Source organism: Apodemus sylvaticus, chromosome 9, assembly GCF_947179515.1.
Source record: "Apodemus sylvaticus chromosome 9, mApoSyl1.1, whole genome shotgun sequence".
In the NCBI taxonomy this organism is placed as follows: domain Eukaryota; kingdom Metazoa; phylum Chordata; class Mammalia; order Rodentia; family Muridae; genus Apodemus; species Apodemus sylvaticus.
In genome coordinates, this window is record NC_067480.1 from 20,229,899 (window position 1) to 20,251,175 (window position 21,277).

At 47.7% G+C, this 21,277-nt stretch overlaps 1 protein-coding gene across 2 annotated transcripts in view; it reads right to left on the reverse strand.

Annotated features, from left to right (window-relative positions):
* The window catches only part of Atg4b (autophagy related 4B cysteine peptidase), a 30,220-nt gene that overhangs the window by 2,054 nt on the left and 6,889 nt on the right, over positions 1-21,277 (reverse strand). For both annotated transcript variants that reach the window (XM_052192476.1, XM_052192477.1), the window contains exons 2-12: positions 16,615-16,716; positions 16,451-16,522; positions 11,414-11,512; positions 9,949-10,050; positions 9,498-9,570; positions 5,637-5,716; positions 4,320-4,513; positions 2,970-3,048; positions 2,551-2,696; positions 1,344-1,400; positions 736-829 (exon numbers count right to left, since the gene is read on the reverse strand). In XM_052192476.1, coding sequence (XP_052048436.1) covers positions 736-829; positions 1,344-1,400; positions 2,551-2,696; positions 2,970-3,048; positions 4,320-4,513; positions 5,637-5,716; positions 9,498-9,570; positions 9,949-10,050; positions 11,414-11,512; positions 16,451-16,522; positions 16,615-16,716 — 1,098 coding nt within the window. The remainder of the gene's footprint in view (positions 1-735; positions 830-1,343; positions 1,401-2,550; positions 2,697-2,969; positions 3,049-4,319; positions 4,514-5,636; positions 5,717-9,497; positions 9,571-9,948; positions 10,051-11,413; positions 11,513-16,450; positions 16,523-16,614; positions 16,717-21,277) is intronic.

A 21,277-nucleotide genomic window follows, 5' to 3' on the forward strand; every position in this document is an offset into this window, starting at 1 on the left:
GCCAAAAGCACTGTAAATAAATATAATCCTCTACATCATTATCTGGAAACTGAGGCAGGTATAGAAAGGCTCACAGTTACACCCTTCCCTTACAGGGCATGAAGGGGTCCGACTCATGAGCAAGTGACAAGGCCCTAAAGCGGGACGGGAACTCTGTGAAAGAAGAGAACAGCGCCTGACTCCTACCAGCAGACCAGCAATGGGACCTGTCACCAGTCCAGGGGGCCAGGGCAAGAAAGGGCAGCCAACTCCTTACACCAGCTGAGGGATGGATGACCAGGTCTTACTAGGTCTCCATTCAGTGTCTTCCAAGGCTGGTCAGTCTCTGAACTCTACTGTGCTGGCCTACAGGACCAGGACTGATCCCTGTAGGCACACCAGCCATAGTTCAAGGATCCAGAACTGCTTATCCCCAGTGGCTCTTAGATGGACTTCATCATCACAAATCCTGCTGTGCCCTGTCACTACAGTACCCAAGGAACCTGTGGGAACATCTTCCCACAGCATCCCGGGCAGAACATGGACAGGCTGTGCGGCTGGCTCAGGCCTGGGTGTACAATACCCTTTCAACCAACCATTTGTACCCGGGACTCAAACAGTATCAGTACTTACAAGGAAAAGTCCTTATAAGGATTGATTAAGACCTGAGGCTGGTGGCGGGTGCAGACCATACACACTAGGAGACGGGGGCGGGGCTATCCCATCCAGATTTGTTTCTTCCGCCTCAGCACTCACCTAGGGACAGGTTCAGGACATCCTGGCAGGCCAGATGAGAAGGCTGCTGTTCCACCAACTCAAACATGGGCAGGGCACCTCCAAGCTGGGATAGCTGACAGTGAGATACAGCTGTTAGATGCCCCTCAATAGTCACTATAGCCTCCAGCCTGCAGAGGTCTAATCTCATTTCACAGGTAAGAAAAGAGAGGTGGTATCCATAATAAAGGTTACTGTACAGGCCTGCCCAACTAGTAAGATCCCAGAAGGCACAGGGAGGGCAGCAGGAGGCACCAGCACAGGGGTAGCCTCTGGCATACAATTTATTACCACCATAAGCACATGAGGCAGATGGGTGGGCCGATCCCACCCCATCATAAATTTAATGGACAAAGCATACATACAAACTGGCCGATCTTGACCTACACACAGCCAGCAGAAACAGCAGCGCAAGGCACACTGCCCTGTTCAGCCAGCCCACATGTGTGAGGCAGAAACAAAATTCCCCACGCAACCAGTAAGTGGGGTTCCTAGCTAGGCCATGCAAAGAGGCTCCCTTTACCCCAGCCACCTCATCGCCTGGGTCCCCAGAAGTTTCATCTTGGCTCTGGACAGGGGCAGCTACAGACCTTTTTGACTTGCTGACACCAGTCGTTAAAGTCTTCCTCAGTCTTACAGAAAAATCCCTAAAATGAAAATTATCGTGAGAGTAGTGACTCTATCTATAGTGAGCACAAGGCTGTGACCTCTTCTCCTCAGAGATCCTACCATGGACCTGCCAAGGAACTCCAGGCAGTCTGCTCTGCCCACACTTTGCTCACACATTCCGACACTGCCCAGTGATGGAAGGCCCATCGGACGGTGACAAGGGAGTGACCACTCCTACCATATATTCCCCTTGACCTCAGCTCTCAAAAGCTAGGACTGGGGATCAAAGTTCACGCTCCCTACACCTGCTAGTCACACATGTCTAGCATCTTCTCTAAGGCTGGCTGTCTATCTGGCATTAGCACCCCAAGTCCCAGTCACTGGGAGCTGCTGGAATGCACTCACTGCAATGGACACTGGGAGCTGCTGGAATGTGCTCACTGCAATGGACACTGGGAGCTGCTGGAATGCACTCACTGCAATGGACGCACACTACTCAGACGAGGGATTTGCCATGAGCTCTGGGGGGAGTTTAAGCCACAGAATCCCAGACTACTCCCCTTAGTATGTGGCAGTGTGCAGACTGTTAGGTTTGTGTGACTGTCACAGACTGCGACTAGACATGCTGCCAGTGACCCTCGCGATGAGCAGCCAGAGTAGGCAATGGCTTCCTGGGTGTGGCACTGTTTGGACATTTTTGGTTTTTTTGTTCCCTTTCCTCCAAACACATTTTGAATAGGCAGGTTTGCACAAACCATCAGAAATCCCTTCTATATTATCAAAAGACAGAGATGGAAAGATCATTCAGAAGAATCATCTTCAAGCTACACCAAGCAAACAAACAATGAAACAAGGATTAGAGAACTAAGAGGAAAAGCAGTACATTCCAGTGACTGTCATTTTAGAATGACAGATCCAAATTGTCAAGGTGTCAGAGCCATCATTTGTGTTTTGTAAGTAGCAGAACACCCCCCCCACACACACACACACACACTAGTACACGCACTCAATCAGTCACCACTTGTGAGCACTGTGGTTGTGAAAGCTCCTCAGAAGGTGAGTGGCCTCAGGGACGAGAAGAGGCCTTGGGATCCTCAACTACTGAACATTTTCTGTTCTATTCCAATGCAGGACCGGCACAGGAGGGCTCAGAACAACTGGCTAGGAGTCTGCATGGTTGGGACATACCACAGCAATGGATGGGTCAAGCTCTCCAATGCCCATCCTACAGGGAGGGTGCTGGCAGTGGAAGCTCTCGTCAGGGATAAAGCAGCTGTCAGTCAGCTCCACCGCAGGCTGTGTAGTATGGGGGTCCAGATAGATGAGCTCCTCACCTAGGAGAGACGATGCAGATGTCAGAGGTAGCTGACCAGAGCTGGGGAGGGGGAGGGAGCAGGCCGGAGCAGCTTCCAGTCTACCACACCAGAGTCAGCACACAGACGGTAAGGAGGAAGCAAAATGCCTAGGGGTGAGGGGAGCATGCCACCACAGGGAGTGAGGGGGGAAGTGGGGTACCAACACAATGCCACAGAAAACACCCACCTCTTCAGGGGGAAAGATCATCCCTGGGCACCCAGAGCATGCCATCCCTAGGCAACCAGACTCACCAACATAGCCAATGAAGTAGTGGGCACTGTTGGGCTTCCCTCCAATAACACCCAGCGACTGGGACATCATGAAACAGTGCTGCGGGAGACAAGAGGGAGACCACTGAGCACACTGGCCCTGCCACAGCACTCAGAGGAGAGCACTCCGACACAGTGCAGCACAGTTCACCATCTACAGCCTCAGGAGGTCGGAGGTCGGAGGTCGGCACAGCCGCAGGCAGGCCACGGCCTCCAGAGACCTACCTAAATGACACCAGAAGACATGTCCTAGAGAGCTTCCAGTTCAGGAGGCACTACAGCCCACACCACAGGCTTACAGTGCTAGATGGGAAACTGTGGAAGGAGAAGTGATACGACAGGGACTAGCCTACAGACTGACATGCACATGCACAAGCATGCACGCACGCACGCTGGACAGGCAACATGGCCAGACATCAGTGTAGCCCAATGGGACAGGAGCAATGACAACAGTAGACAAATCAGATAAAAATGGGAAATGGGAAGCAGAAGTGATCTCAGAACCGACAGCAGCGGGAGCAGCCAGACAGTCAGGGACATGGAGAGACAGAGCAAGACCAAGGAAAGGGAGAGACTTTACACTTGATTTTACCTCAACACTGAAAGGTGCTTAAAAGTGAAAGATTGTAAAAAGCAGCAGCATTGCCATTCCATACCATAAAGCTCCTTAGTCTATCATCTGAGTAACTCCTTAGTCTATCATCTGAGTAACTCCTTAGTCTATCATCTGAGTAACTCCTTAGTCTATCATCTGAGTAACTCCTTAGTCTATCATCTGAGTAATTGCAATTTAAAAGGTTTTGCCTCGTTTTTGTGATGGAGTTGGAGAAATCAAGGGAGAATGTGGATGAAATTCTCAGGAGATCTATCTGCAGCTTCCATCCTATGGGCCTACCTGTCCCTATACCAGTGGTTCTCAGCCTTCCTAAAGCTGCGCATTCCATATAGTTTCTCATGTTGTGGTGACTCTCCAACCATAACATTATTTAGTTCCTACTTCATAAGTGTAATTTGGCTACTATTATTAAGTGTAATGTAAATATCTGCTATGCAAGACCCCTGTGAAAGGGTTTATTGGACTCACCCCAAATGGGCTGTGACCATAGGTTGAGAACCACTACTCCAGACAGAAGCGGAAGCTTAAAGCATATACAGGAAGAGCATAGAAGAAACCTGGAGGTCCTTGAGACCAGGTTCAGCAACAGGATAACTGGGCTTGAAGACCCTTATAAAGCTATAGATATTTAAACTCTTGACATACCTGTAAGATCCAGCCTGACTCTCAGAGGTACAGCTAGTTGGTCACACACTGAACTGGATGAAAAGCCTCACCTTCAGCGTCTCCACATAGGCCTCATTGATGTCTGTCAGCCCCAGGCGGAGAGGGATGAGAAGCACTAGTGGTCTCCAAGCCGATGGCCCGTTGGTGACTTCAGCCCCAGCAGGGAACCCATTACAGTGCCTCTCTGAATCAGTAGGCAGTGCAGCAGCCCCAGCACAGGGAAGGCTGGCCCTGCATAACCTTCCTAAAAGGGAAGACGTATTTTTCATGAGCTAAGCAGAGACAGACAGAAGTTCTCCCCAAGAAGAAAAAGTGTTTTAAAAACCAAGCGCTAAGGGGCTAGAGAGATAGCTCAGTGATTAGGAGCACTGGCTACTCTTCCTAAGGATGAAAGTCTGATTCCCAGCATGCATGTCACAACTCACAATTGTCTGGAACTCCAGTTCCAGGTGATGCAACACCCTCTTCTGGCCTCTGCAGGCACAAGGCACGCAAGTAGTGCACTGACACACACAGGCAAAGCACCATACATATGAAATCATTGAAAACAACAAAAATCTCAACTGCTTAAAACATAAGGAATTTGGAAAACAAAAATGTCCCTACTCAAAGAAAAATTTTCTAGGGGTTGGAGAGTTGGTTCCATGGTTACGAATACATGCTGCTCTTGCAGAAGACCCATGGTCAGTTCTCAGCACCTGCGAAGTGGCTCATAACCACTCCTAACTCCACTTACAGGACTTCTAATGCCTTCTTTTGACCTACCTGGGAGCCAGAAATGCACGAAGTATGCATACATTCATACAGGGCAAGCACTTATACACACTAGAAGGGGGGAAAAAAAAGGAGAAAAACCTTTTCTACACATAAAGATGTCTTAAAATTGCTGTGTGGTTGTTTTGCCTGCATGTACATGTGTGTACCACGTGCACACAGTGCCCTCAAGGTCTCAAGTATTGGATCTCCTAGAACTGGAGTTAAAGATGGTTGTGAAGCACCCCACGGTTGTGAAGCACCCCACGGTTGTGAACACCATGTGGGGGCTGAAGACTGAACCTGGGTCCTCTGAGGAGTAGCCTGTACTCTTAACTGCTGAACCATCTCCCCAGCCTGCACGTTAAAACATCTCAAATGACATGGTGTACATAGTTTTGGCTTGGCCTACAGCACACATACACGGATAGCCACCTGATGCTGGAGAGGACGCCTTCCCTCCCTTAGCCTAGGGGGCACAGGGAGAGAATGGGTTTCCAGACCTTTCGCCTAGGCTCCCCTGCCAGAAGTGCTGGGGCTGCTCTGAGACACCAACTCTCCAGCTGAGGGTCCTCTTGGGCTGTCACCTACAACCAAAGCCCTGAGCCACTTACTGATTTCCTCCATCACCACAGTGTTGTCCATTGCTATGTGAACAGCCAGGGAACTCCATGTGTCGAATACAGCCAGCTTCCTGCAGAGAGCGAGAACACCCCATGAGCCTTGCACAGCAGAGCACCACACCACGTCAGCGACAGTCTCAAGGCTTAAGTCAAGGGTCTGTCTGCTCATCAGGATGTCATGCGACAGGAGCCCCTGGTGGCAGAGTGGTCTCAGCAGTCAGAGGCAGGTCCACTCACTACTGAGCAGTTCCTCTTCCACACCTCACACTGCGACTGACAGCACACCTGAGGCCAGCAGGGGGGGGAACATGGCTGTAGACTATGGCTCTGAGACAAGAGCAGACAGCAGCCATATGTGTGGAAATAGATGGAAACTGGGGCTATGGGGGTGGGCAGAAGGCCTACCAATGAGTGAGAAGACAGAAAGCAAGAAGGGACATTCCCCAGTGAGGACAATTATCAAGGATCTAAGCTACAAGGTCCGGGTACATCTAGGAAGAGAGAAGCCGACGAAGGGAAGGCTCGAGAGAAGCAGTTCTCAGCCTTCCTCAGGCTGCGACCCTTGTTCCTCGTGGTGTGGTGGCCCCCAACCATAAAATTATTTTCGCTGTTACTACATAACTATGGATCTGCTACTGCTGAACTGTGCTGTAAACACCTGATGCGCAGGCTATGACTCCTGTGAAAGCCCGAGGAGAACCCCGCCCCAGGAGAGGCCTACGCAGCCCCTTCTCACTGACAGGAAGCTGAAAGGGGCGCAGGGCAGCTGGCCTCTCCTCACTGCTCACCCAGCCCTGCACCAGCAGCCAGGATACAGACCCAGGGGATCAAGGCAGCACCTCAGCTAACCTCAGGAAAGCCAAGAGGAGGGAAAAGCAAACAGGGCAGGCGCAGGTGCCGGAGAACCCAGAAGCAGGGACTGCGAAGGGCTGCCGGGGAGACAGAAGTGATGGAGACTGTGCCTAGCAGAGGTGTGGGAGCAGGTAGGCTGGGTCCTAAGGTATACAGAGGTCCTGAGGCAGGAGTGCATGAGTAACGGAGACTTGCCATCTAAGGGTGTGCCAGGGCAGAGTAAAGTCAAGGGATAGGGTAGGTCATGATGTGGCCACCACATGAAGGATTTTGGTTGTTATTTGAAGAAGTCCAGAATGAGAAAATGGACTAATGATGAAGTATGAGACAAAATGTAGACCAGGACAGGACAGAGAAGGGATGGGCATGGGTTAAACTGAGACTTATTATATCAGCATGTTCAACTAAGCGCCACAAGTCTAGAATCTGCCCAGATTTTGCCCTAAGCAGTTGACCCCACCCACCCACCCACCCACCCTCGCAAACTGGCATCTCCCATGGGAAAAAAGTAACAATGCCAGAACTGGCAGAGTGCTCTGACCGTGAAGCCAGTATGCCTCATGAGCCTCCATGTAGAAAGGCAACAGAGTTCAGGAAGGCAACCCTCTCCTGCGTGTAGGACAGGCAGGCAACCACGGATGAGGAACAGAGATCCACTACAAACACAGGAGGCCAGGGGCAGGAGTCGTCGGCATGGACACGCAGTGTGGCCTGCCATTTCCAGAAAGATGTAAATCCTAACACAAAGGGACTGCTCTTTGCCAGTGACGACAGAAAAGTAAGGCAAGAGATATGACCAAAGCACAATTGTGACCTGGTCAGGCTACTCAGAGCCACAGTAAAAGGCAACAGCGGGCCAGGCGGTGGTGGAGCACGCCTGTAATCCCAGCACTCTGGGAGGCAGAGGCAGGCGGATTTCTGAGTTCGAGGCCAGCCTGGTCTACAGAGTGAGTTCCAGGACAGCCAGGGCTACACAGAGAAACCCTGTCTCGAAAAAACCAAATCAAAAAAAAAAAAAAAAAAAGGCAACAGCGGGCTGGAGAGATGGCTCAGCAGTTAAGAGCACTGACTGCTCTTCCGAAGGTCCTGAGTTCAAATCCCAGCAACCACATGGTGGCTCACAACCATCCGTAATGAGATCTGACACCCTCTTCTGGTATGTCTGAAGATAACTACAGTGTACAGTGTATGTAAATTCAATAATAAATCAATATTTAAAAAAAAAAAAAAAAAGAAAGGCAGCAGCACCGGGGGCCCTTTAAATCCACCACAAGCTAAAGGTGTGCAGTGATTACAAAGAGAACCCCACACTCCATTCATATATATAAATGCTTGATCCCCACTAGGTAGAACCGTTGGAAGGATTAGGTCTGGCCTTCCTGGAGGAGGTGGTCCACTGAGAAAAGGCTTTGAAATGTCAAAAGCTTTTGTCATTCCCAGTGAGCTCTTGCTCTGCCTCATGCTGAGGGATCAGATGTAAACTCTTGGCTACTGCTCCAGAGAGCTTGCCTGCCACCATGCCTGTCTGTCTGCCATGCCATGCCTGCCTGCCGTGTGTGCTTGCGCACGCCTGCGCACCTGCCTGTCGTGCCTGTCATGCCTGTCTGCCTGCCGTGCCTGTCTGCCTGCCGTGCCTGTCTGCCTGCCGTGCCTGTCTGCCTGCCGTGCCTGTCTGCCTGCCATGCCTGCCCTGCCTGCCCGCCTGCCTGCTGCCATGCTCCTTGCCATGAAGGTCAAGGTCTAACACTTTGGAGCAGTGAGGCCCTACATTGAAATTAAAATGTTGTGGTTTTGCTTTTTAAAGTTGCCTCAGTCATGGTATTCTGTCACAGCAACAGCAAAGTAAGACAGGGCAGGACTTGGCCAAGGACACTAAGGGAACGGAGAGGGTGCGCATGCCTCTAAGAAACCAAGCGCAGGACTCACAGCTAGCCATGGCCTAGGATGGCTGGGCATCAGACAGGGCAAACAGCAAGTGTCTAGGTGGAGCCTATCGGAGAGGGCCATTGCAGACACAAGTAGGCGGGCAAGGGATCATTCAGGAAAGACTATAGCTAGAGACATTATTTGGGAGACACTAGCTTTCAGCCCAACAAGAAGGAAAAGGGCCCTATACAAGTGGGTCGTGGACACTGGTTCAGAGCCTTCTAGAGGTACTGAGATATTAAAGTGCAAAGCCACAGGGAGAAGTAAATCAGGTCAAAAACAAAAACAAAACACACACTGCAGGGAGGGGAGCACAGGCAGGGAAGGGACAGCTCCGTGGGTCAGAGCACCTGCTGCTCCTGCAGAGGACTCAGGGTTCGGTTCCCAGCACCCACAGAGCAACTAACCACCATCTGTAACTCCAGCCGAGGAGCTAACAATGTCTTCTAGCCTTTACTATAAGCTTTGCATGTATGATGTGCACAGACAGATATGCAGAAAAACTCAAACATACAAAAATAACCTTAAAAACAAAACAAAACACAAAGGGGTCATACAATGACAATTGGGATGGCTCCAAACAACTGAATGAGTCATTCCAGAGAAAATTTTGGAGCAATGTCCCTCCGAAAAGTAAGGCTGACTGAACTCCAGACACTGGGATACAGAGGACTGGAAGGGACAGGCAGACATTCATGAGAAACAAACTCTAAAAGAGTTTGTTTCTGAACAACATGGGAAAGCTTATGTGGGTGTCTGACAAACCCACAGAGGTAGAGGGCTGTAGCACCTGCAGATACAGTACCATTACTGCCATGGTCCCAGATCTAGGACACCCTCATTACAGATGGATCTGTCTACCAGGACAGAGGGCAGGGCCACACTAGGGCTCTGACCTACACATGAATACCATTCACAGAACAAATGGCAGAGTCACCCAGGGGTCTCCAGAGTCTATAAGCAAAGAATCAGAATACCTTATTTCCTGTGCCAATAAGTACTCAAGGAGTGGGTAAATGCCAAGGAGAACTCATGCTGACCCCAAGAAGCAGAAGGGCTGGGCTCATTACGTACTTGAGGACCTGAGCAACAGTGTTCGGCCCGTACCACTGGCCTATAGACTTGCCTTCGCCAACTCCCATTTGCGCTGTAGGAAACAGACCCATGTTAGCAAACACATCCATCCCCGAAGAGAGAAGAGTATGTGTATGTGTGCGTGCACCTCACTTTTGGTACAGTAAACACTTCATAGAAAGGTCTAGACAGGACTCCAACCCTCCTGAGGAAAGCAACCAAACCTTCAGGAGGAGCCTAACTCCCACAGACTGCATGGAGTCACTATGCAGGCTGTGCAGAGGAAGGACAGGCTTGGGTCTGAGCTAGTGCAAGAGCACCCAGAGCAGCCCATAGGGGCTAGAGTGGCCTAGAACCCCATTCTCCAACTCTGCAAGGTTAAGAAAGCCCCAAGGAAGTCCAAGGTCTGCCATTTGTACAGAGTCAAGCCTAGGCCACACTCAATCCCCACCTATCTGGTGGATGGAGTAGTAGCTGTCCTTCCTGTCAAGGAAAGCATTGAGAACACTGAAGTAGCTGTCAGGCTGTCTCTTCCGCTGAGTCCATCTCCAATCTAGTGAGAACAAAATACAGGAGGTTAGTTTGACTACTACATAACTAACATACCTTCCACTCACAGTTCTCGATATTCAAATGGTGTACAAGACTATTTGTGAACCCCCTTTAAGTTAAAAGCCAAATCTGCCAGAATTTCAAATGCACACACACTATCTCGTCAATACAAATCTAGGCTGCAAACAGAGAGCTGTTTCAGTAAAGATAATTTCTAAAAGAATAAACTTTTAAATCAATATAAATCACAGGCATGGTGCTTCAGACCTATAATCCCAGCTACCTGGAAGGCTAAAGCAAGATGCGCTATTTAGTTTTATGTTAACCTGACAGAGATAGAGTCATTTGGAAAGAGGCACTATCAATTAAGAAAATACCTAGACAACACAGACCTATACGTTAGTCTTTTGAACATATTCTTTAACAATTAATAATTGTTGTGGGCGGGTTAAGCCCTGGACAGGTCCTGTACTAAGACCAGGCTGAGCAACGCACGAGCAGCAAGCCAGTAAGCAGCACTTCGTCATGGCTTCTGTTTCAGTCCTGCCTCTAGGTTCACACCTTCAATTCCTGCCCTTACTTCCCTCAAAGACAGAGTGTGACCTGATGCGAAATGAAATAAACCCTTTCCTCCCCACACTGCTTTTGGTCATGGTATTTTACCACAGCAATAAAAACCCTAACTAGGACATAAGAGAACTGCAAGTTCACATCCTGCCTGGGTAACTCAGTAAGCTTCTGAATTAAAACACTAAAAAAAAGATCAAAGTTGGGCGTGGTGGCGCATGCCTGTAATCCCAGCACGTGGGAGGCAGAGACAGGCGGATTTCTGAGTTCGAGGCCAGCCTGGTCTACAGAGTGAGTTCCAGGACAGCCAGGGCTACACAGAGAAACTCTGTCTCAAAAAACCAAAGATTGAAACTGTGTTGAACACTTCAAGCTTCCTACAGAAGTCAGAGAACTTTCAAATGGACTTTCCACAGCATAAACACGAGTATGACCCACGGGTTTTCACCGGCAAAAAAGCAGCACACACACACACATGCATGCATGCACCCACACAATTTGTTGCTAATAGAGATTGAACCTACAGCTTTGAGCCTGATAGACAAGAACCAAAATCTGTGTTTTGCCTATGACATGTGTTTTTAGTTTGTTTTTAATTTTTCTGAGACAAGGAAGTTTTGTAGCCTTGGCTAGCCTGGAAATCACTATTTGGACCACGCTGGCCTCCAACTTATAGAAATCTACCTGCTCTGCCTCCCTGGAGTTGGGATTACAGTCATGTGCCACTGTGTCCAGCTTCTATGATGTGCTCTAAACATCCCTTACTGCACAGATCCCATGTACGCACCACAACTCACCTCGCCCTAAGTGCCGGCACACCAGGGCCTGGGCAAAGATCATCTGTCCGCACCGAAGCATGCAGCCCCAGCCTGTGTCTGAAGTAGGGCCCGTTCCCCCTGTGTGGAAGACAGAACCAGAAACATTCACAATCAGAGGCCCAACAGAGGCTGGGCATCCAGCAGCAGGAGGCATTTGGACAGCTCCATACCACAGGCACTGACCCTCTTTACACATCTGAACATCTCAGACACAGTACAACTCTGAGGACATTGCTGGGGAATAGAATGTCCTGACAATCCTCTCCAGATGGGCACAGTATGTGAACGACCAGTCACATATCCAATAGCAACACCTGGCACGCAAACAAGAATCCCCTTCATTATTTTAGAAGACACAGAATCAAAATTGGAGAACCATATCCAACTACCAGAAAAGCCAACATCCAGGAGTTACTCGATGTCCACTATTGGTGACAGTAAGGAAAAAGAAAGTCATTAGCAATGCAATGACTAATGCAAGGTCTCCATCTTCCAAGCTGAGTTTTGAGCTCCTCCACTGATGCCCACTCACTGGGGCTTGGAAGACTAACAAGAATTGTGGAGTCACTAACACGACAGGAGCAGGGGGAATGGTCTCAGCAGGTCTTCAGGGAAAGGTCACCGTACAGCTATGAGGAGAAGATAACAGCCTATCGTAGTGAGAATTTTGGTTTCTTTAAAAACATAGAAAAACTGGGCGGTGGTGGTACACACCTTTAATCCCAGCACTTGGGAGGCAGAGGCAGGCGGATTTCTGAGGCCAGCCAGGTCTACAGAGTGAGTTCCAGGACAGCCAGGGCTATACAGAGAAACCCTGTCTCGAAAAACAAAACAAAACAAAACAAAACAAACCATAGAAATGTCATGGGAATATATTTTTTGTTTTAATCCAGGGGTGGGGTATATGAGTCTTCTTCCAATTGTCCACAGTAGCTGACTATGATTTGCCTCATGCTCTGGCAGGGGTGTGATTTTGCCAGCTGAAGACAGCTTTGAGCTTTGTCAAGTGTATGATGTTTGGGATTCAGGGGACTTTTCAGAGGACATATAAATGCTGGAGCCAAATAGAAGGGGCTGACTGGCCAGGGGTTGCTATTTATCTAGTTGTGTGCAAAGAGACAAGAAGAAACTAGATATCCTGATGGTAAAGATCAAACCTGCCCCAAGGAACTTGACATCCAACAATACCAATGCCCCCTTTCCCCTGTAGCCTTCTTTCTCCCCTACCTAGAGTTGGGGGGTTGGAAGGGCTAAGGGTGGAGAAGGATGGTAGAAGTAGGAAACCACAAAGCAGATAAAAGCCTGTTACAGCCTATGGAGCATAAGAGACAGAGATGCAATGCGAACGGTGAACAAGGAACTCAGGCGTTTTCTATTTCTACACCTGTCACCACATCCCAAAAAGTCATCTTTACAATACTCAAGGAGTACGCAGGCCACACTTGGCTCTAGGGGCCCTGATGAGCTGCTTTGACTAAGCAGGTTAGTTTTGCCAACTTGACACAATCTGCATTCAGCTGGTTTGGTGGTTTGGGTGAGAATGGGCCCACAGGAAAATGTGTTTGAATACCTGATCCTCGGTTGGTGAAGTGTTTGGGAAGATTTGAAGGTGGGCCCTTGTTGGAAGAAGTGTATTACTGGGGGGGGGGGGGGCTTTGAGGCGTCAAAAGCCCATGACATTCTCACATTCTCAGTTAGCGCTCTCTGCCTCCTACGAGTAGACTGGGGTATGAGCCCTCAGCTACTGCTCCAGTGCCTGTCTGCCTGCCTGTTTCTGTGCTCCCTACCATGATGGTCATAGACTCTAACTATTTGGAACCATGGGCCTAAAATTAAATCCTTGGGGGGCGGGGGTTGCTGCAGGCATCAAGTCAGGCAAGGAAACCGAACTGCAAAGAGCTGAGAATGAAAATTCAATTGAGCCCATCTCAGATCCGATCAAACTTCAAGTCTGATGCAAACATTTTTCGCCAGCATATTTAAACACAGTGCAATCTGAAGAAAAGTCTCTAGGCAACAATCATTGTGATTCCAGGTCCACAATAAAGCTTACGGTATGACTACATCGAAACTTTGCAAAGTACATGTGATCATAAAGATGGGTACTAACTATTGCTTAAAAGCCTAGAATCTACTGCGGTCTCTGACCAGGATAACACAGGGATCAGTAGGCCATAAAATACATCTCCCCTAAGGATGGGTTCTATTGACTGGGAACTAAATATAAAGGTCTAGGGAGGGAGAGTCTGGGAAAAGCATTCTGGGGGAGTTGGTTGAAGTCTGCCTCTACAGATAGTAAAAGGTCAGCAGGTCAACAACAGCCACTCCAGCTTTCTGGATGGAATTAAAGTATTTTATTAACTCCTCTGAGGAGATAGATGCCCCTGTGTGTTTAACACTCCTGGTTTCCTTAGTGTTCTGTGGTGCAACATTCTTTTCTAAGTTACCTCAGTTGTGGTGTTTCAAAAAAAAATAAGGCCCCAGGAAGCGACCTCATTGAAGGTTTGTGTCTCGGTCACTGCTCCATTGCCACGCTGAGACAAGGCAATGTCTGAAAGGAAGCCTGTAACTGCAGTCTTGCATATAGCTTCAGAGGGTTAGTTCATTCACAACCATGGTGGGGAGCAGGGGGCAGGCAGATAGGCATGCCACTGGAGCAGTAGCTGAGAGCCCACATCTGATCCAAAAATCGGAGAGGGCGAGGAAGAGGGAGAGAGAGGGAAAGACCGAGACAGACTAGGCCTGGCATGGGCTTTGGAAACCTCCAAGCCCGACCAGCTCATACACCCTCAGCTCAGCCACACCTAATCCTTCCCACATGGTCTCACTGACTGGGGACTAAGCATTCAAACAAATGAGCCTATGGGGCCGTTCTTCTCTGTTTGGGGGAAAAGACATTCCTAGATTCGGCTGTCCTGTGTGCATGTCTGTAGGGGCGTCTTTACTACACACCAACTGAAGTTGGAAAGCCCAGCTTGAAAGAGGCCCAGTCCCTGTGCTTGGGCCCTACACTGTACTAGAAGGAAAGTGAGCTAAGCACAGGCACCCCACACATACACACTGACTCCATCCTCCAGGCTTGGCTATGGATGCACCGTGGTCAACTGTCCGAGCCCCTGCTGCTGAGGCTTCCCTACAAAGATGGCCTCTAACCTAACCTGTGAGGGAAAATAAATCCTCTCTCCCTGACCATGCTTTTGTCAGGGCATTTTGTCAGGGAATTTTGTCACAGCAACAGACATGAACAGAGGCCTTGCCCTAGGGATGTTCGCAGATACCACACAAAGGAGGATTCCCTCTGGCCCTGGTGTCCTAGCCAACATCCCGTTAGTCACTACATACCATGGGGGAAAGTTAGTTTTCTAACTTTTTAAATTCTACTTTTACTGATGGTTCTTAAACGATTTAACCTCCCTTGTAACCTACAACCCACCAGGGGTAATAGTAAAGAAAGGATACGGGGTTGGGGGGGAAGTGGACCTGCTTAGAAAAGTTTTTTGGAGCAAATCCTGTCTGTGTTGTCTGGAAATCAGCACTTTGGTTCACAGATCAGCAGAAGCAGCTTGATCTGATCTACTCATAAACACCTCACGGATACACCAGCAGTTCAGTTTGGTAGAGTCGGGTTAGCAACAGCAGTTACATGGCCTAGCAGAGAAAGCCAGGCCTCAGCTTCAGCTTGAGTCAGCAGGAGGGACCAGGAGAAATGCCAAGAGAAGTTCTCGGCAGCGCCTCTCTCAGGAAAGACTTGAGACCCACAAGTGTTGCACAGTGAGTTGTACCAGCAAGCCAACCTCTGTCTCCGTCACTCCGGGGAGTCCTATGTATGCCCTCCAGACATCACGTGTCCTCCACAGGCCTTGCCCCAGCAAAGGTCTGGTCTCGGCATGTGCATCCAATCAGCCAGAGTCCTTGGAAGCAGCATGAACTGCAGCACACCACCAGGAGTTTTTTGGGGCGTTTCTCTCTATGGAGTCCCGACAAATGCAGCTCAACTATACAATGTAAGGCAGACTAATATATGTGTGTCATTATCAAAGAATGTTTCATCACGTGTTTGTTTTAGTAGAACATCTTCTCTCTTGTGTCTTCTTCAGCGAAACATTCCTTCATGAGCTGGCCTTTGCTTTTCACACCTGTGTCCACTTTAACAAAATATTCCTTCACGTGTTTGCCCCAGCAAAACACCATCTAACAGACTTTCCAAAGAACCCTTGTTTCCACTTCAGTTTAATTTCTATTGCTGTGATACATTAAATACTGTGACCAAAAGCCACTTAGAAATGGCTTTAAGGTTACACATCGCTGGGCGGTGGTGGCGCATGCCTGTAATCCCAGTACTCTGGCAGGCGGACTTCTGAGTTCGAGGACAGCCTGGTCTACAGAGTGAGTTCCAGGGCAGCCAGAGCGAAAATGTTCATACTTCCAGGCAAACTTGATGGAGCATTTTCTAAATGGAGGTTCCCTTTTACCAGAAGATCCAAGATTGTGTTAAGTTTTACAAAAGAAAAACAAACAAAAAACCTAACCAGCATAGAGCCAGTCTCAAAAACAATCACACAACCAAACAACAACAAAATCTTTGTCACAATTCTTGATCCAGTGACACCTTCCCAACAAGGAAATAGAAAGCATATGCACTTCATGACAGGCTGTAGAACAGTGGGATGCTCAAGCTGGGAGACAGCTCAGTGAGTAAAGACCTTGACAGGCCAGCTCGAGGCCCTGCGTCCGATTCCTAGAACCTACATGAAGCTTAATGCAGCAGCGTGCTTCTGAACCCAAGCTCCTGCAGGAAGATGCGGGGAAGAGACTGCGGATCCCTGGACGCTCACAGTCCAGCTAGACCGACACACACAGTGATGGATAAGAGACCTCGTCTCAAACAAGGGGAGAGCAAGGACTGAAGCCCTAGGCTGTCCTTTCCTTCACTTATGGGCCTGCACCCCCATTTCACAAGCCACAGAGATTAAAAACAAATGAACCAAACCATTTGAAAGATTAAAGATTACTCACCAATAGCTGGAAAGTTTCTCCTGTATGTAAACCAAAGTCTGGATGCAACATCAGACAAGATTTCGTCCTTCTCTAGTTATTTAAAAGGGAAGACAAACACAGCGTGAAAGGCAGCAGACAACCGCCATCTCAAGACACAAGTAACTGAGCCAAGAGGACAATACCTGTGAAAATGCTGTATTTTCTGCCCAGAATCCAAACAGGCTCTGAGGTCTCGGGGAAATCTTCAAATTCAGCAAACCGGAGAGTATCATATGTCAAAGTGGCTGTGGAAACCATAGAAACACATTTGTCTGATTTCACATTGTATGTTGGGGATTGGTTCTAATGCTTTGAATTGATTGGCTCCCTAATCGGGAATCCAGACACTGATCCTTGCTCCAAATTGGTTTTTATTGATCAATAAGATGCCAACAGCCAATGGCTGGGAAAAGGGAGATGGGGCAGGACCCTTAGATTTGTGCAGGCTAGGATGCAGGGGAGAGGAGATGCAGAATTGCTATGGGGGTGGGGACAGTTCAGATTTACAGCTGCAGAGGGAAGATAATCGGAAATGCAGGAGGCGAGGCCCTGAGGAAGGGCCGCACGAAGCATCATGGGCAGCGAAGGCCAACGGGCCTCGTAGTGACAACAGGGCAGCGAAGTCAAAGGGAGATTTAGAAGGTGCTGAGCCAGGAGGGAAAACCAGAGGGAAAGCATGCCAGTCGCGGGAGGATGAGAACTGCCAGCCTTGAGTAGCCAAGGCATTTCAAAAATAAGCTCATGTGTATTTTTCATCCGAGGACCAAAGGGTTCCTGGGCAGGTGGCTGGAAGTGCCAGGCCCTGGGGAGAACAAAGCAGTGCAGCTAATCTCCGCGCTACAAGTACACCATTTCTGCAGCAAGGACTCTTGCAACACCTGCATCTTTGCATTTCCCTAATAGCCACATAAGCAAATATATGAGCACACACGACAGACATTCTATGAAACAATTGCTCTGATGAAAGTTAGGGACGGAAGTCTGACAGCTGATAGAATAGGAAGAAGCCTCAGGTTGGGATCAACATAAGGAAACAGGAACAAAAGACTCGCCCTCAAGGAAAAAAAGTAAGCTTTCGGTTATTTGAGACTTAAAATGTTTTTTTTCTCTACCATACAGGCTCTGTACATACCTCTGACTATCCTGGAATTTGAAATGCAGACCAAGCTGGTCAGAGAACCACCTATGTCTGTCTCCCAAGTGCTAAAATCAAAGGTATGTGCCACCACCACCCAGTTCTATTTTATTTTTCTAAGATAGAGTCTCATGTATCCTAGGTCTTGAAATGTAGCCAATAATAACAACCTAAAACTCCTCATCCTTCTGCCTCTACCTCTTGTGCTAGAATTATAGGTATATACCACCACCCCAGTTTATGTAAGGCCAGGAACTTAACTTCATACTGGTTTCATGTATTCTAGGCAAGCACTCTACCAACTAAGCCACGTCCCCAAAAAAGAAGGTGCCCCCAGGATTCGTCTAACTACCTGCCATACGCCATGGACACAGACACCCAGCGCGTTCAGCTCCCACACTGACGACAGAACATGGCAAAGGTGGTCACTACCTGGTAGCCAAAGTTTAAATCTAGCTAGGGCAGTCACAAGGTATAAGGTTCTTGGACCATTTATGTAAGTTCTGAGTATAAACAATCGCTCATTCATAAAATATGGCATAATTATAGGGCTGGTTTGATGACTTCATGAAAGATTTCCCATGAGGCACTGCAGGCAGACAGAAGGACATCTTGCAGAATCACAGAGTTGAAAGCATATACATTTCACTATGTCTGCAAGGCTTCCCTGGGTACAATGACAGGCTGAGTAGTACTGGAATATATCCCAGAAATACAGGCCACACTGACAAGTCTTCAGCAACAAAGCACTGCTGAAGCTTTCTGAGCAGGGAAGGGGCCCAGTGGGCCTTGTCTCAGAACTCTGTTCTTCCATGTTTTAGCTGTCTATTTTCAAGATAATGTCAAACAATCTGCTTGGTGACCTTAAACCCAACTTAATTTCTTCCTTTTTTTTTAAAACATATAGTTATGCATGTATATAATGATAAAGGCTAAGTTATGACAAATTAACATTCATGTTCATGGTTTCACAAAGCCAAAAATCATCATGTGTCCCTAATGTCTAAAGCAGCAAAACACAGTGTAAGCAAATTTCTTAGGTTTATTAGCAAACTTTATAGGTAAGGAAGCCAACTTCAAAGTGAAAACAGTAAATAGAGCTCTATTAAATTCAAATAATTACCAAGCCTTCTATCATAACTATGAAAATTATGGGTTGTACTGCTTGACAAATCAAAAGCCAGGCTGGGTGTGAAGAATCCAGACAGGAACAGAACTAAAACAAGGCCGTCACGGCTCCCAACTTCACATCAGCCAAGAAGCAAAGTGATCCTGATGGTCTGTGGAGAGAAGTGCCCAGACCTCCAACAGAATCCCACATTCCTCATGAGTGGCCTGCCCTGGGTCTAGCTGCAGACTGCTGCCCACGCTCCTCTCTGCTCCTCCTCCTGTCGGAAGAGGGCTTACTCTGTTCCCGAGGAGATGGAGTAGAAGCTACATCTGTCCCACTCTCCGAGAGCAGTCATTCCTAGCAAGGTAGTATGGGAATCAAGAGCCCTGCTGTGGAACCAGGAGTCTGAGGCCACCAAAAACTAGCTTGTGATCCCCTTAAATCAGTATCCTTTCTGTATCTTCATTTCTCCATTGGTAAAGTGGAAAAGGTGTACATTCCTCACTGGGCTGAGGAGTAAGGATTCTAGAGCTCTGAACCATCCAAGGAATGACATAAGTATACTTTCGCAGGGCTAGCCTTCTCTAATCCCTGAAATGAGGAAGTCTGTAAAGAAATACATTCTGCTCTTAAATGAAAATGTAACAATGTACAGAAGTATCAAAGCAAATGTGTGAGTTTCTTCACCAAAAGAGATTCTAACCCAATAAACTTTCCTCAAGGAAAACATACAGTCCTGGTGTGTGGACAAAGACAGATGAATATCTGAGTTCCAGGCCAGCCAGGGGTACACACTAAGACTCTAAGAAAGAAAGAAAAGAAGGAACACACAGAGATGGAGGGGAGGGGGGGGAAGAGGAGGAAGAGAGAGGGAAGGAAGGAAGGAAGGAAGGAAGGAAGGAAGGAAGGAAGGAAGGAAGGAAGGAAGGAAGGAAGGAAGGAAGGGGAGGAGGAGACTGACTGACTCCTAACAGCATTTCGAGCAGAAGGCTCTATGCTCCACAAGCGTCAGCACAGTAACTTTGACCTTTCACCTTGGAGAATTGGCACTTAAGGCTACATGGCTTCAATGATTTTAATTAGTATCCTTAGCATCCTGTTGTCACTGGGTTGGAAGACAAGAAGAGAACACATGCCACTATTCCTACAATATCGCACCTTACCTGGGCATACCCACAGTGTCAACTGAAACAATCAAGTACATGATTGAGGTGACATTCACGAAGTATAAGCTAGGCAAAGCTGACACAGAGGACACACTTGTGACCTTGTGGATCTACTTTCAGTAAGTGGAACCTTTCCAAACTCAGACTGTAATGATGACTGAGGTTTTGAGACAGCCCACACCTGGGACCATCCAGCTATACGCCACACCTCTCTAAGCTTCAGTCACCACACTTAAGAAATGGCACCACAAGCTCTGTCCAAGGGGATGAGAACCCAGGACAAGTGTAAAACCTAAGTTCACAATCACTAACATGTTCACCAGCAAAGGACTCTCTGGACACCAACTGACCTCCACACTTTTCCAGAGTTCTTTAGTTCAACTGCACTGTCTCGTTAAAGCCTCTTTATAGTGCAACACACATCACCTACAAAGCATCATGTTAAAGAGGAAACAGTAACCCCGCCCCAAGCAAATAGTTATATTTGCCATTAGATGACATGCAGAACAAGTAAGGTATCTAAGGACCCTCTTTCCTATAAGAGAACTCTTACTTGGTCAAGCACCCTAGGTGTCTGACTTCCCCACCCTCTTACTGGGACATCTGTGATCATGACCACAAGAAAAAATGACAAGTGTTTTAATAATCTGACAGTTTAGTACTGATTTAATAGTTTATCTGACAGTCAGAAAAATAAGGAATTATACTCAATAAATGGAACTAACCTTTTTACTCAACCACAAATTACACTGTCATTCAAGTAGAAGAATCACAAAAACATGTAGCCAGTAGATCTCTTTTAAAGATTACAGCAATATATCTCATTCTTACATTTTCCTTCCAGCACCTGGGAGTCTGAAGGAAGAGGATCATGGGTTTGAGGTTAGCCTGGGACATACAGCAAGTCCCTTGAAGGATTCTTTCTTTTCTTTGAAAAATTCTTATGATTAAGATAATGGTTTTCAGGGCTGGAGAGATGGCCTAAGATGGTTAAGAACACTGACTGCTCTTCCAGAGCTCTTGAGTTCAATTCCCCACAACCACATGATGGCTCACAACCATGTGTAATGGGATCTGATGCCCTCTTCTGGTGTGTGTGAAGACAGCCACAGCTTGATCACATAAATAATTTTTTAAAAAATCCATAGAGCTTGGATTATTGAAAAAAAATTACGGTTTTCATGTAGAAGAAATTATAAATTTTAGCTGCCACAAAGCTAGAAAATTCCACTTTAGTATACTTTAGTATACACACTAAACAGAATGTCTACATCAAAATTCAGTGCTAGGAGGCTGGGGCCATAGCTCAGTTAAGAGAATGCTTTCATAGTTTACTGAAAGCCTTCAGTTCCATCTCTAGCGCCACATTAACTGGGTTTATTGGTGAACCATAT